Source organism: Aedes albopictus, chromosome 2 (genome assembly GCF_035046485.1).
Source record: "Aedes albopictus strain Foshan chromosome 2, AalbF5, whole genome shotgun sequence".
NCBI classification, from domain to species: Eukaryota; Metazoa; Arthropoda; class Insecta; order Diptera; family Culicidae; genus Aedes; species Aedes albopictus.
In genome coordinates this window covers 278,248,595-278,263,420 of record NC_085137.1, presented here as the reverse complement: position 1 = coordinate 278,263,420, position 14,826 = coordinate 278,248,595, and the positions used below count along the sequence as shown (strand labels likewise).

At 44.5% G+C, this 14,826-nt stretch overlaps 1 protein-coding gene across 1 annotated transcript; it reads right to left on the bottom strand.

Annotated features, from left to right (window-relative positions):
* Positions 1–11,592: 11,592 nt before the first annotated feature.
* LOC134286583 (uncharacterized) lies at positions 11,593–13,482 on the bottom strand. The gene is made up of 2 exons (XM_062848216.1): positions 13,003–13,482; positions 11,593–11,700 (listed from the first exon to the last, which is right to left on the bottom strand). The coding sequence occupies exons 1-2, from the start codon at positions 13,480–13,482 to the stop codon at positions 11,593–11,595; spliced, it is 588 nt and encodes a 195-aa protein (XP_062704200.1).
* Between the last annotated feature and the right edge of the window lie 1,344 nt (positions 13,483–14,826).

Below are 14,826 nucleotides of genomic sequence, written 5' to 3'. Positions count from 1 at the left end.
GCCAAATATTAGAATCAGGTTTTGCCAGGGCTTAAGAAAACATGCACTCTTACCTGCATCTCATCCCAGGGGTTGCCTAGCCTACAGAGACTAAGGGTACGACGGCCCAGGCCGCCGGATTCAGGACGCCAGACTCACACCACTTTCCCGCCGATTGCACAATCTCGGCTACGGGATTCACAATGCCCTATCCGCGTACACTTTTGGGATCGGGTTTTAGACACTCCTCGTTTTGGACCCCCAAATCACTCGCGGATTCACAACGGGCCAGGACCATGTGCTGCCCACGCGGTCGAACCGAAATCACTCCCTCACAGCTAGTTTCTCGATAGTTACGCCACTGGATCCACACCAGGCCCACGGAAACACTTTCTTGGGTGGGAATTCGCGGGACTCTGTCCTTCCACGGCTAGTCGGACTCGGGGTATCTGCCTTTCGCGCACACGCGGCCAACTTCGTTCAAAGCTCTTCTCGGGTTAGAAATTTATCACCGGCACGTCTATCTTCGCCAAGCATCAATCACCAAGAGACCTATCTCCCACTATCCCGGTCGAGTCGGCAGCCCCGATCACCCGTCTCCTCTTTTTTGCTCCCCTTTTTCGAGCATCATTCGTGTCGCGAGTGGGGTTTAGTACAACGAGGGGAGTCGACGATTTTCCGACGGCGTGTGGATGGGCAATTTTTTAAAAGAAATTTAAACTAGCTCCTACTCTAGTACTAATTATTTGTATTTTATTAATGATACATTTCTAAATGTAACAGTTCTTGCCTACGTTCAGCGATTTTTGAAGAATTGCCGTACCAAGAATCCGGAGGATCGTGTAAAGTGTAAATATCTTACCGTCCTCGAGCTTCGATCTGCTCTCCATACTATTGTTCTGGTTATTCAACGCGAGTCTTTGTCCGATGAAATCGAAAAAGTGGAGAGCGGTGAACCGTCTAAACGGTTGAAGACTCTAGGCCCGTTTCTGCAGAACGGTGTCTTACGAGTGGGTGGTCATATTCAAAGGTCTCGAATGCCATTTGATGCCAAGCATCAGTATATCCTGCCAAAACATCCACTTACTGATTTGATTATTCGCCAATATCATTTGGAACAATTGGTCCTTCTGGTCTGTTGTCAGCTCTTCGTCAACGCTTCTGGTTGTTGGGTTCGCGTTCCGCCGTGAGGAAGATTACCAGGACATGTGTAGAGTGTTTCCGGGTGAAGCCACGAGGAGTGGCACAGTATATGGGCAACCTGCCACAAAGTCGCGTAACCCCTTCCGCACCATTCGAAGTCACTGGAGTGGATTATGCGGGCCTTTCCTGATTAAACAATCCGGTCGGAAGTCTGTTGCAGTTAAAGCGTATTTGTGTGTGTTCGTTTGCTTGGTGACGAAATCCGTCCACTTGGAGCTCGTCTCGGATATGTCAACTGCTGCTTTCATTGCTGCGATGCAGCGTTTCATTAGTCGCAGAGGAATTGTTCGTGAGTTTCACTCTGACAATGGCAACAATTTCCGTGGAGCTAAAGCAGAGCTCCACGAGTTGTATTCGATGTTTCTGTGTGGTTGTCACATACGATTTGGCAGCACGGCCTATTGCATCTGTCAGACTGCGTGAGCCCGTCCCATTCTACACACGCGCACGGCTCTACATCCCACTCTACACAGCGGCCAAGCAAGGTGACAGTCAGTCCCGCGCGAACGAGTTAGCAGCAAACAGAAGCACAAGTGACCCGCATCGTGTGGATCCGCGCGTTATGGCCGTTTCCTCGGTACTTGAACCGCACATTGGCGATCCTGCCAGGAGCCGGATTTCCCGGCAGTTTTCCAGATCTTTCATACTTGGGTACCTGCGAGGAATCGGCCGTAGCGTGCTGTAAAAGTTGTTTCGCGTGTGTCGGAGGAGAAAATAGAGATAGGTGTTTATTGAGATTGCTTGCCCAGTCTCCAGTGCTATCGGAAGCGGATCCAGAATTTAAGTTCAGATCTGAGGTGAGTTGATTTTGTGGCTTTCAGATTCAGTAGTATCATAGTTGAAAAAAAAAACAATTTGTTGTCGTCGCAGTGGTTCAGAAGCAGGAATCAGGAGTGAAAAAGGCATTATTTGTCTACATGCAAGATTATCAGTAGGTCGGCTCCAGAGGCACGTTCTCCTCCATTTGGGAAATTTGTGATGCAAGATTAAGTAGTCCGAGTGTGCAGGGGTTTGCATTGAATTTTTTTTTTTTTTTACATAAAATTTTGTTTATTGACGAAGAGTAATAAAAGTAATTACATAATAATTATTTACACTACATTGTCGATTTCAAACTGTAGTGTGCCTACATCTATTACATTATTATTTTCCATAATGAAGATGACGTAATGCACAAACATTTTCAGTATTCTAATCTTCTTCTGTCTTGGAACATTTAGTAGTTGCGGTCTTAACAGATCGTCTATGGAAAAGCTGCGCCATCCTCGGAGCAGAGATGATATTTTCTGCTGTAGCAGTCTCCAGGCCGCCACTACTCGTACGCATGTGCTTAATTTATGACCCAATGTCTCGCAGGCCGCGTTGCAGTGTACGCAGTTTTCGCCGTCAGCTCTGTTCATTCTAAACATCAGTTTTCGATGCTCAAGCTTCGCGTTCACCAGCATGTATAGAATACTACGTTCATTTGAGCTCAGTTGCTTGGACGCAATATTTCGCCAGATTTGCTGCCAATTAGCAGCCGGATACTCCAGAGAAACTTTCGGTTCGTCGGTTTGGCTAATGTAGAATTTGTGAATAGCATCGGCGGAGGGGTTTTGCTGGATTTGAGGAGGGAGTAAGGGAACATTTGAAAGGATAAGCTTTAGGCAAGGACAATCTGCGGGTGGGTTGGGATTTACTTGGGAAATGAAGGATCTATAGAAAGGAATGGAATCGATTTCACGGATGCTACGGTTGATTAGCAAAGACTTGCATTTGAAAGTTGGCAACTCCAATTTCAAACCACCTGCTTCTTTATTTCGCGCCAGCTGAAGCATTGGTATCCTAGCCGGTACGCCTCTCCACAGAAATCGTCCCATAGTTGCAGTCAGTTTTGCTATGTGCACGGCAGCAGGGGTCAGCATTGAAGCGAGATACCAGATTTTGGAAGTGATGAAAACGTTCAGCAGAATCACTTTCTGCTGTAGAGTGAGCGTTCTCAATGAGTGCATGTACACTTGTTGGGCAAATTTGCCAACAAGAGCATCCCAATTCAATTTGGTCATTAGCCGTATGGAGTTCGCAAAAGTAACTCCTAAAATGCGAACGGTATTCTCACACCGAAGCCAAGGCACGGTGAGTGGCTCTACATCTGTATATCCCACTGCAATAGACGTTGACTTTTCTAGGCTCAACGTTGCGCCAGACACTCTCCCGAATAGGTGGAAAGCATCTTTGATTCGTTCCAGTTTTGTCCTGCATGTTACAATCACCGACACATCATCCGCGTAGGCCACCACCAGGTCCGGTCCGCATATGTCCTCAAGCCGTTTGATTAGTGGTTGCAGGTAAAGCACGAACAGATGCATCGAGAGCGGATCTCCCTGGCGAACAGATCTCTCGATGGGAAATGCTCTCGACAAGTGTCCGTTCACGAGCAAGCGAGAAGACGACAGCTCTCCAATTTTGGCGAGAAGACGAACAAGATTCGGATCGAACCCGAGTGCGCACATGTTGCGAAAAAGGAAAGACCGATCAACGAGATCGAAAGCATGTCGTTGATCGAACGATGCCAAGAGACCCCGTTGTTTACGTTTGCTTAGCTGAGCGATGCGATCTTTCATAGCGAGCGTAGCCTGGAATATATTACGGCCGTAGCTTGAACACTTTTGGCCTTCGCTGATCACTCGGTGGGTTCTCATCACACTTTCTAGTCGCTGTTTGAGTATGCGAGAGAGAATCTTATAATCGCAGTTGAGTAACGATATCGGTCTGTACGAGTGGGCCGACTCGTCGGCTCCCTTTTTCTTCACTAACACGACAATTCCATCGACGAATCCGGCGGGGAAGTTGCCCGCCAGTGCTTCGTTCATGATTAATGTGAGCTCTCTCCAGATGACGTCAAACGTTTTGAGGTAAAACTCTCGTGGAAGCGAGTCAGCTTCGGGAGATTTGTTCGGACTGCTGAATTTGATCGCCGTGAAGACATCAGCTGGAGAAATTTCACCCATACAGGCCGCATTTGTCGGATCGTTTTCTGGAATCACTCTCGCGCATTCAAACGTGTCCTCTATCACCCCTTCAGTTTGACTCGCCGCATAGAGAGTGCGGTAAAAATCAAACATGTGCTGCTCGATCTCATGGGTGTCATCAATTATTCGTTGGTTGTCGCCGTCACGTAGGTGGGTGATTGTTGTTCTCTTCCTTCTTCTTTCGCCGATTTGGAATATCGAGATCGGTTCGCCCGAGATGTACGTCTCGCTGAGACGCATGAAAGCTTGAGAGAATTTCCGTTGAAGCACCAACATTTTCGCTTTCACTCGGTTAATGGTTGCCAGCATCGCTGGATTTAGTTGTCGTACGCACGATTCAGTTCCACGTAAAGACGTTTGTGTTCACGATGAAAATCGTCGTAGGCAATCTTGGATTTCCACCGAAAGAAGGATTTGATTTTCGGTTTGGCGTACGACAGCCACCACTGCATCCAAGAAGGAAAATGTTGTCGTTGTCGTGTCCAGTACTGCCAGCGATACTGGAATTCTTCTATATTTTCTGGCGTGAGGAGATGCGGCCGGAGCGACCAAAATCCTCCGGCCTGGCTCACGTCCTAGGTGGGGAAGGCAGATTCGCGCTGTCAAAACGTTATGGTCGGAGAAAGAGCACACATGCGTATCGGCTGATCTCAGTTGAGTACGTAGGCTCTGGCTCACGTACATGCGGTCGAGACGAGACGATGAATTCTGAGTGATGTACGTATGGCCAGGCGTGTTTGGGTGGACATTCTGCCAAACGTCGAGCAGCTGCAGCTGTTGAACAGCCGAATGAAGAGCGGGGCAGGAATTGTACCCCGTTGCATCGCACTGCCGCAGAAAACAGTTAAAGTCTCCGGCAATCAACGTGTGCTCTGTCTGATGTCGCAAATAATAGGCTAGAGTGTTAGAAAAAAACCGCTCGCGCTCGGAACGTAGGGCAGTGCCTGATGGAGCGTACACATTACAAAGTGTCGTATTTTGCACTTGAAGGGCAATCAAACGACCGTCTAGGCTCTTTTCGACGTTGGAGAAATGCATGTGCTCTTTGAGCGCTATTGCCGTTCCCCTTCTTGTATGGTCTACATTGCTAATGACAGTGTAACCAGGCAATTGGAGTTGGTCATTCTCCACTTCTTGGAGGAAAGCAATATCGATGTCCAATGAGCGAAGGAGGGTTCGGAGTGCGTTTAGTTTGCTCGTGTTTGTGATGGTGTTGATGTTGGCGGTGACGAAGTTGTAGCTTGTAAAAGCCATTACATCGGTACATCGCTCTCCTCGTTAACATCGTCACCATGTCGTAGCTTCTTTCCCGGCGGACGGCCATGACGGCGCCTGCTACTCGACGAAGCTGTTGAGGCATCAGTTTCGTTTCCATCGCTTGGGGTTTGACGTGTGGCCATACGAGTCGCAGGTAGCAAGTTCTGTTTGGGGACCAGAGGGGACGCGGACGTGTTCTGTTCGAGTGGGTTCGGCTTCGTCACGGGATTCGGCTGCGGAGTAGCGAACACAGTTTCGGGTGCTCCGACGAATCTCGTGTTTTGTTGATCAGCGGGGGTCTGCTTGGATGCTTTCTGAGCAGCGAGGGCAATTCCCGAAGCGCCAGATCTCTTCACCGACTGGCTAGATTGTTTTCCTTCGCCAGGCTTCGGTCCGAACAGCTTCGCAAATGTTGGTTTCGGGTTTGACGTGCTAGGTCTCGGTGTAGAGCCATGCGCTCCAGCTTCCTTTGCCACGTTGGCATAGGTTTTTTGCACAAGTAGCTTCTTGTTCTGTACACAAGAGATACCATTGTGTACGAATTCGGAGCAGTATCGACAGGTTTGTAACTGCCCGAAGTAGAGGACGTTGGTCGTTTGCCCGTCGATGGTGACGTAACTCGCGATATTACGTTTGACCATCATTCGTGCTATCCGAACACCATTCGGTAGACCAGCGAAGCGGTACTTGCTGTCCCATACCTGCTCGGTAATTGACAGCACTTCGCCGTAGGCACCGAGAAAATCGGCGATCTGCTCGTTTGTTATGTCCTCTGAGAGGTCGGTCAGCTTAACTTCGACAGACCCGTCCTCGAGCGTGATACGAAGCTTGTAGACCTTCCCATCTACCTCGGTCTCGTGTTTGTTGTCGTGTTCTGCTACGATTTTACGCGCTAGCTCGAGGTCAACGACCTTCACGAAAGCGCAACCGAGTGATCTGCTAGGTTGAAGACGAACAACCTGCTCATACAGGAGCCCCAATTTGGCGGAAACGAAGTCGTGAAGCTCTTCGAAAGAAGGCTTCCTTGGCACGTTTGCATAATCAATGCGAAACGTGTTTTCGCGTCGAACACTCATCGCGGCGGCGATACCCGCGGAATTACACTCGACGGATGTTCAAACGCGAAACAAAATCGTATTTTACTCGACAAAAGAAAAATAAAAATAATCAATGCTTGCGAGCGGCTTCCAGCGAGAACACAACTGCACTGCATGGAAGTTGAGCGCGAACTAAAATCGATTGGATTATTTTGAGTTTAATTTTTCCAGTTTTCGTCGATTTGGTGAACACGCAACGTCGACGCAAAATACCTGGGTTTTACATTGGAAATTTATCCTATCTTGGGTATTGACGCAAGCGAATTGTAAGAATCATATTTAACTAATCTACTTGCTGTTTTGACTTAACTGGTCGTGAACTTCAATCACAAGTTTAGTACACATTGTTCTTGTCAGATCCACGCAGGAGAAAAATATGGTTAAACCACAAATATTTGAGGTAACATCAGATAAATTGTGAATTTGTTTAGGCCCAGTGAATCAAAATTCAACCATCGCGCAACAATTATGACAATATCGCAACCTGCATTTGTTGCGACAATCCACCCAATACGACATAACCTTGTCCCAACTCGAACAAAATAGGATAAAGGTCGTGCATCACGAGTTTACAGATTTTTAAGCCTTGCATTGCGATTTTCGAGTCGGTAATCACGGCAACGCTGCTGGAGATTAATCATGAGACAGTTTCGATTTTAGGTTTGTAATAATCGATTATTCACGAGTTGCAAAGTACGCAAGAAATTCATCTTACGTTTTGTCTGCAACTAAAATTTTCGAGATTATGTCATTATCTGTTACCAGTTGAGATAAAGAATGATCGCCGCGCCTTCTTTCTTGCTTGTTTTGTGCCTCTTTTGCTTGACATGTTTTTTCACTGTTCAGGTCACAAAAATGAAACTGTTAAAAGTCAGTTTTGAAGCAAATGTAATTCATGCTTGAAATAAACTTGCATTTTTTTAATTATTTCTGACAAGTTATGATAGAAATAAATGTGGAAGTTTTTGTTTTGTGTGGCAGGTCGTGCAAACATTTGGGAGGAAATATTTGATCTTGCAGCTGGAACTTATAGGTTTTGTTTATATTCGGTTTGTTTATGGAACGAGCCCCCGTCGAGTATTTTATGAATCAATATGTTATTGTAAAAATATTTGGGCTTAAACATTTAACCAGTTCACCGAATAAACATGAATAGTTTTGATTCAAATGAACGAAATTTGTCTCCGTGTAGTTTTATGGGTAAAAAAACGATTTTTAGGGAGATGTAGAAAAAGTATTTTCTGCGCATCAAAATGGTTTAAAACAATCTCATTTGAAATGCTAAACGCTCTATGTGATTGGGTTATTGGGTCCTTGGGTGATTAAAATATTGCTAATTTCTATAGCCTAATCGAAAAAGCGATGTAATAGGAAAGGATTCCGTTGAGTACAATTGCAAATGGTTTGAATTTTATTAGGCTAATCTCGCTATCGAGATTATCGGATCAACATAGCGGTCGGAAACGGATCGGGATGACCGCGCTATGAGTTATCGGAAGCGGATCGGGATGACCGCGCTATGAATTGTTGGAAGCGGATCGGGATGACCGCGCAATGAGTTGTTGGAAGCGGATCGGGATGACCGCGCTATGAGTTATCGGAAGCGGATCGGGATGACTGCGCTATTTTTTGTCGGAAGCGGATCGGGATGACCGCGCTATGAGTTGTTGGAAGCGGATCGGGATGACCGCGCAATGAATTGTTGGAAGCGGATCGGGATGACCGCGCTATGAATTGTCGGAAGCGGATCGGGATGACCGCGCTATGCGTTGTTGGGATGGTTGATAAAAAACGAATAAGCTAAGCAATTAGCTGTTTAAAAACAACAAAAATATTAGTTGTAATTTTGTTGATAATTACTCATAATCGCATTACTTTTGGATTTTATAAGATGGCTTTAATTTGCTCTGTATTGCTCGGTATGTAGGTTTGGATTGAATATGTGTGATTGATATGGGGTTTAAATTGAGCTTGTGTTGAGTTTAGATCGTTTAAATTACAATTGGATTTTGTATGAATTTAAATTGATTTGTCAAACATATTATTGTCCGGAAATTTCATGACTAACGAAACAACACCGCTGATCCTAAATCGCTTTCAAAATCATGTTTCTGTGAAAGTGCGGTGACAGTCAAACTGACACTTTAATGTGGCAAATTCAATCGTTCGTGAAACATGTGCGAAGGATTACCTTTTCCAGTAATCACACAAACTGACGCAGTAAGCATTTTTTTTAATACCAGTTGATTGGCAAGTATATTCAAGGACCGTTCCGATACATTTTTAAAAGTATTCAATGAGATTTTTGTTGTGTTCATTATAGAGACACGAAATTCCACAACTCATTCGCATCTTACATTACAGATATGAAAGCTTTTAATGTTTGAATCATGAGAGTTTTTGATTAGCTAGTTCAAAAGGTCACTTAAGGTCCCTGCAACATATTTTTTTTCAAAAAGGTACCCTATGATATGTTTTTGATTTTACATTTCATATCATAAACGTCAGCTGATAGACATTCTAGATACGTAAAACCGACAAGCTTGTGACAAGGTGCGTATATTCCATTTCACATGACGATTTTTATTTCAAAATGTAGAGAATTTTCAAATTTGTCAGGTATACATATAAAAAATATTCGAAAGTGGCACTTATCATGAAAAGCAATAACCTTTCAAAAAAAAAAATATTAAAAAAGGGGAGTAAGATCTAATGGGATTAGTATATTCCCTTGGAATAAATCTTTGAAGTAAATCAACAAAATCAGTAAATGTCAAGAGAAAAGTTACTTGAATTACATGGAAAGGTGAAAAAAAATCTGGTAAACAAAAACAGAAGACGAAGGTATATATTTTTTTTTTGTATAGTCCCGAGTTTTTTTTAATTTCTTTTCTTTTTTTTGGAGTAGGGAAAAGCCAGCGGGAGTGTGCTCAAATGAACCCCTGCACGAGCTTATTATTTTGCGTTTGAACGGTGCATTGCTTGCAGAAAATGAGATCATTTCCATGAACATCCAGACAGTATGGCACCGCTCAAAAGTTAAACGGGTAAACACGTGCATAAATTCATAGAACTCTTCTCCCAGAGGCATAAAACCTACTCTTCTTTTCAACAATATGTACAAATAGTAACACTCCCAGTGAGAAGTTGTTCTCTTTTAAGGAAGTGTGTTTAACCTAACTTTACATTTAACATGATGTGATAAATAAATCTACAACTAATAAACCTAGTAAACTATTAAATTAACTATTGAAAATAGGAGTAAAAACCGGAGATGGAAGTTTTACACAAGGCAGCAGTATATGTACTGTTGACGTGGCCGCAGTCTCAAGTTGACATTTCAATCAGCATTGAGTGATGTCTGAGTGAAATGAAGTTTCCTCACGATCGGCGGATTCATTAAAACTGGAAGCTCCTCGGATCCAACTACGTGGACGGTGGAACGAATCAGGATGCCGCGGACGGTGGAGCGACCTGGACGGTGGCACGGCACTGGCGGGCGTCGGGTGATGTGTGATTTGTTCTGGAACCGGTCATGGACTTTGTTAAGAGAGCAGTATCTGGCTTCGGCTAGACATATACCAGCCCGTTACCTGACAGAACTGGAGTTTCTGCTCAGCCGATAAGCCGATCCAGAAAGCAGATGGTGAGCCGGCATGGTCGGAAGAACGGATCAGGATACCACGGACGGTGGAACGACCTGGACGGTGGCACAGCACTGGCGGACTTTGTTTGATGTGTGATTTGTTCTGGAACCGGTCGTTGACTTAATTAAGAGAGCAGTATCTGGCTTCGGCTAGACATATACCAGCCCGTTACCTGACAGAACTGGAGTTTCTGCTCAGCCGATAAGCCGATCCAGAAAGCAGATGGTGAGCCGGCATGGTCGGAGGAACGGATCAGAACACCACGGACGGTGGAACGACTTGGACGGTGGCACGGCACTGACAGAACTGGAGTTTCTGCTCAGCCGATAAGCCGATTCAGAAAGCAGATGGTGAGCTGGCATGGTCGGAGGAACGGATCAGGATACCACGGACGGTGGAACGACCTGGACGGTGGCACAGCACTGGCGGGCGTTGGCTGATGTGTGATTTGTTCTGGAACCGGTCGTTGACTTAATTAAGAGAGCAGTATCTGGCTTCGGCTAGACATATACCAGCCCGTTACCTGACAGAACTGGAGTTTCTGCTCAGCCGATAAGCCGATCCAGAAAGCAGATGGTGAGCCGGCATGGTCGGAAGAACGGATCAGGATACCACGGACGGTGGAACGACCTGGACGGTGGCACAGCACTGGCGGGCGTTGGTTGATGTGTGATTTGTTCTGGAACCGGTCGTTGACTTAATTAAGAGAGCAGTATCTGGCTTCGGCTAGACATATACCAGCCCGTTACCTGACAGAACTGGAGTTTCTGCTCAGCCAATAAGCCGATCCAGAAAGCAGATGGTGAGCCGGCATGGTCGGAGGAACGGATCAGGATACCACGGACGGTGGAACGACCTGGACGGTGGCATAGCACTGGCGGGCGTTGGTTGCTGTGTGATTTGTTCTGGAACCGGTCGTTGACTTAATTAAGAGAGCAGTATCTGGCTTCGGCTAGACATATACCAGCCCGTTACCTGACAGAACTGGAGTTTCTGCTCAGCCGATAAGCCGATCCAGAAAGCAGATGGTGAGCCGGCATGGTCGGAGGAACGGATCAGAACACCACGGACGGTGGAACAGGCACGGCACTGACAGAACTGGAGTTTCTGCTCAGCCGATAAGCCGATTCAGAAAGCAGATGGTGAGCTGGCATGGACGGCGGAACGGATCAGGATGCCACGGACGGTGGAACAACCTGGACGGAGGCACGGCATTGGCGGGCGTCGGATGATGTACGATTTGTTCTAGAACCGGTCGTTGGCTTAATTAAGAGGGCAGTATCTGGCTTCGGCTAGACATATACCAGTCCGTTACCTGACAGAACTTGAGTTTCTGCTCAGCCGATAAGCCGAATCTGAAAGCAGACGATGACCTGGCATGGACGACGGCGGAACGGATCAGGATGCCACGGACGGTGGTACGGCCTGGACGGTGGCACGGCACTGGGGGCATCGGATGATGTGCGGTTTGATCAGTCCGTTACCTGACAGAACTGGAGTTTTGTACTGTGGAGTTAATCATCGGATATAGTATCGAAGATTATTTCTGATGTAGTTTGTTACGGCCTCCTTGAACTGATGAATGTCTCGCGTCGACTTTATAGCCACCGGAAGAGCGTTATATCGAATTTTTCCATAGTATGAAAATGCTCGTTTTCCCAATTCAGTGTTCACTCTACTGGTCACAAGATTTGACTGGTTCCTAGTGTAATGGCCATGTGAGTGCTGCCGGAAACATTGGTTATGCATCGTTGCTGGGTTCCACAGAATATTGTTAATTTGCATTAGTGCTTGCTTTTCGCGAAGTGCAGCTACAGGCAGTATTGATGTTGCAGCTTCTTGAAACAGACAGTATGTGGAATATAACCTCGGCTTATGATAAACTGCTTTCAAACACCGATTTTGGGCAACTTGCAATCGCCCAATTTTACGTTTTCCAGCTGCTCCCCAGATCGAAACCATGTATTGCAGTTTCGACTGAACAAACGAAAAATAGATAGATAACATTTGTCTAATCGGTACAAATTTTGCTACTTTGCGTAGAAGGCCACACGTTGAACTAATTTCCGATAACAGCTTGTTTATATGGCTACACCACGTAAGATTGGTATCAAATGTCAATCCAAGGTATTTGAATGTATCGACCTTCTCGATCGTTTGAGAGTTGACAACCAAATCAACTGTCACAGCTGGTCCAGATCGAGCAGTTTTGAAGACCATATACTTTGTTTTGGATATGTTCAAGGATAGTAAGTTTTCTGCAAAATAGGCGTACAATTTGTTCATGTCTTCTGCCATCAGTCGAATAAGCTCGTTCGCATCCGCAGATACATATGATAGAGATGTGTCGTCGGCGAATAGGCGGGGCTTCCCGTGTAATCCTATCATGGGCAGATCGTTGACATAAATCAGGAACAATAAAGGTCCTAAATTACTGCCTTGGGGAACTCCGACGGACGTGTTTTTAAGTTCGCTGCGTACATTATTGGCGACTACGTATTGTAGTCTGGATGACAAATAACTTCTTATCAAGTTGTTGGCAGCTCCTCGTACACCATAATAATCCAATTTACGCAATAGGATTTCGTGGTCGATGGTATCAAAGGCCTTTTTTAAGTCCAGAAAAAGTACCCCTACGTATCGTCTTGAGTCTAACGCCTCATATATATCATCCACTAGTTCGTTTGCAGCAGTAAGAGTACTCGAGCCATTGCGAAATCCGTATTGATAATTATATAATGTTCCATTGCTTTGGAAAAAATCAACTAGTCTGTTGGCCAAGAGTTTTTCAAGAACTTTACTCAATACCGATAGGATGGAAATTGGCCTATAGTTGTTTGCAAGGGTCTTATCGCCACCTTTATGAACAGGTATAACTTTCGCAATTTTCAGGAAGTCCGGAAAGCGTCCAGTATCGATGGAGTGGTTGAACACATTTTCCAACAGTTCCGAGAAAATGTTGTGATGCTGCTTTACGAATGAAGCTGGAATTTCATCGGCTCCACAGCTTTTGTTGGCGTCCAATTCTTTGATCAATATTATTACTTCTTGTCTCGTAGTTGGACGCAGGAATACGGAATTACTTGATGGAGTTAAGCTACCGAATTTGTTGATATCTCGAGTGCTGCTAATAGATGAGGCTAGCTGGGGTCCAACCGTGCAAAAATACTCATTGAAAATGTTTGCGACACTTTTGCCTTGTGTTGGATCCTCTTGTTCATCCTGGAGCTCTATACGTCCTTCTGTGTCGTGATTCCGGCCAACCACTTTGTTCAAGTTCTTCCACATGGTAGATTGGTTTGTAGTAGCAAAGAGTTTAGAGTAATAATTCCGCTTAGCAGAGCTCTTCGCTTGTTGAACTTTTTTGGAAATGTGTACCCATAGCTCCTGCAGATGTAGGTCTGTGGGATGCCTTCTGTAGTTTCTTGATATATTATCCTTCATACATATCAATTTCCACACATCGAACGTCATCCAGGGACATTTTTTTTTTTTTTTTTGAAGAGTGACCAGGTGGAGCTGCAGGACAGCTGATAGCAAAGCCTGGACCCTTTCCCAACTTTCCCCCTACTAGGACTAATACTCACGATGGACTAGACGATGTCGTCAACTTGAGCAAAGTGTGTAGTAATTAGCATTAGGTCGTAGTAGTTTTTAAAAATACTGTTTCCAACTTTTCCCATCGCACTAGCGTTTTGATCGAATGGAAGCTCCAAAGATGATTTGATAATTGAACAATATTTCAATAATCGAAAATCTCCGAAGTCACTGGACAACATTCAGAGATAAAAAAAAGGGTGTCTATGTCTATGTTAACGCCTTCAGAGTACTATTCTTAAGAAATATACAAAGAGCAAAAAGAAAAAAAAATGTGTCGTAGCTAATTTTTAAAGATTTGATATTTCTGAAAATTATTCGAAGACAGCTACCAGAACTAGCGTTTTTAGCCGATATGGGCAACTAGTTTTTCTGACAGCTTCCCCAAACAATAATCAGATAATATCCTCAGTTATTTTATAATACATTCTGAAAATTATTTCAAGCTGATTACCAATAGTGTCAATAACCGATGTTAGTCATTGACAGCACCAGCATCATCTCCAAATAACTCTCATATTAGTGTTAGATATCACTTTTTGAGCTTCCATTCGATATTGTAAAAAAATTGTCAAACCCTATTTGTCAAAATATAGTCAATAATGTATCAAATTGTGTTTCTAATTTCGCTAGTCGTCTTCTGCATATCTGTGATCATCTCAGTCCAAAGTAATACCATCGTAACCCTTTACAATGTCAACCGTCCTAAGTCCTAACTGAATTCCTGCTTTTTTGATCAGTGAAATAATACCGTCTAAGATATAAAAACAAAAAAGTTCAGTCAACTGATTTTTGTCAAAAATAAAAATGATAATGATTATTTGTCAACTTTTATAAATTCACAAAACCCATAAATATAAGAAATACAAATACAAACTCCTATAATCAACAGTTTTATCTTTACCTAATCAGTCCATAGTTTTATAATTGTAATGAATCTAATCTGTAAGGCTGTAAGTCAACTTATCCTAGCGTCCCCTGTCCTGTGTACTAACGAATTCAAGTAACGAATGATGAGTGTAACGCAGAGACCTC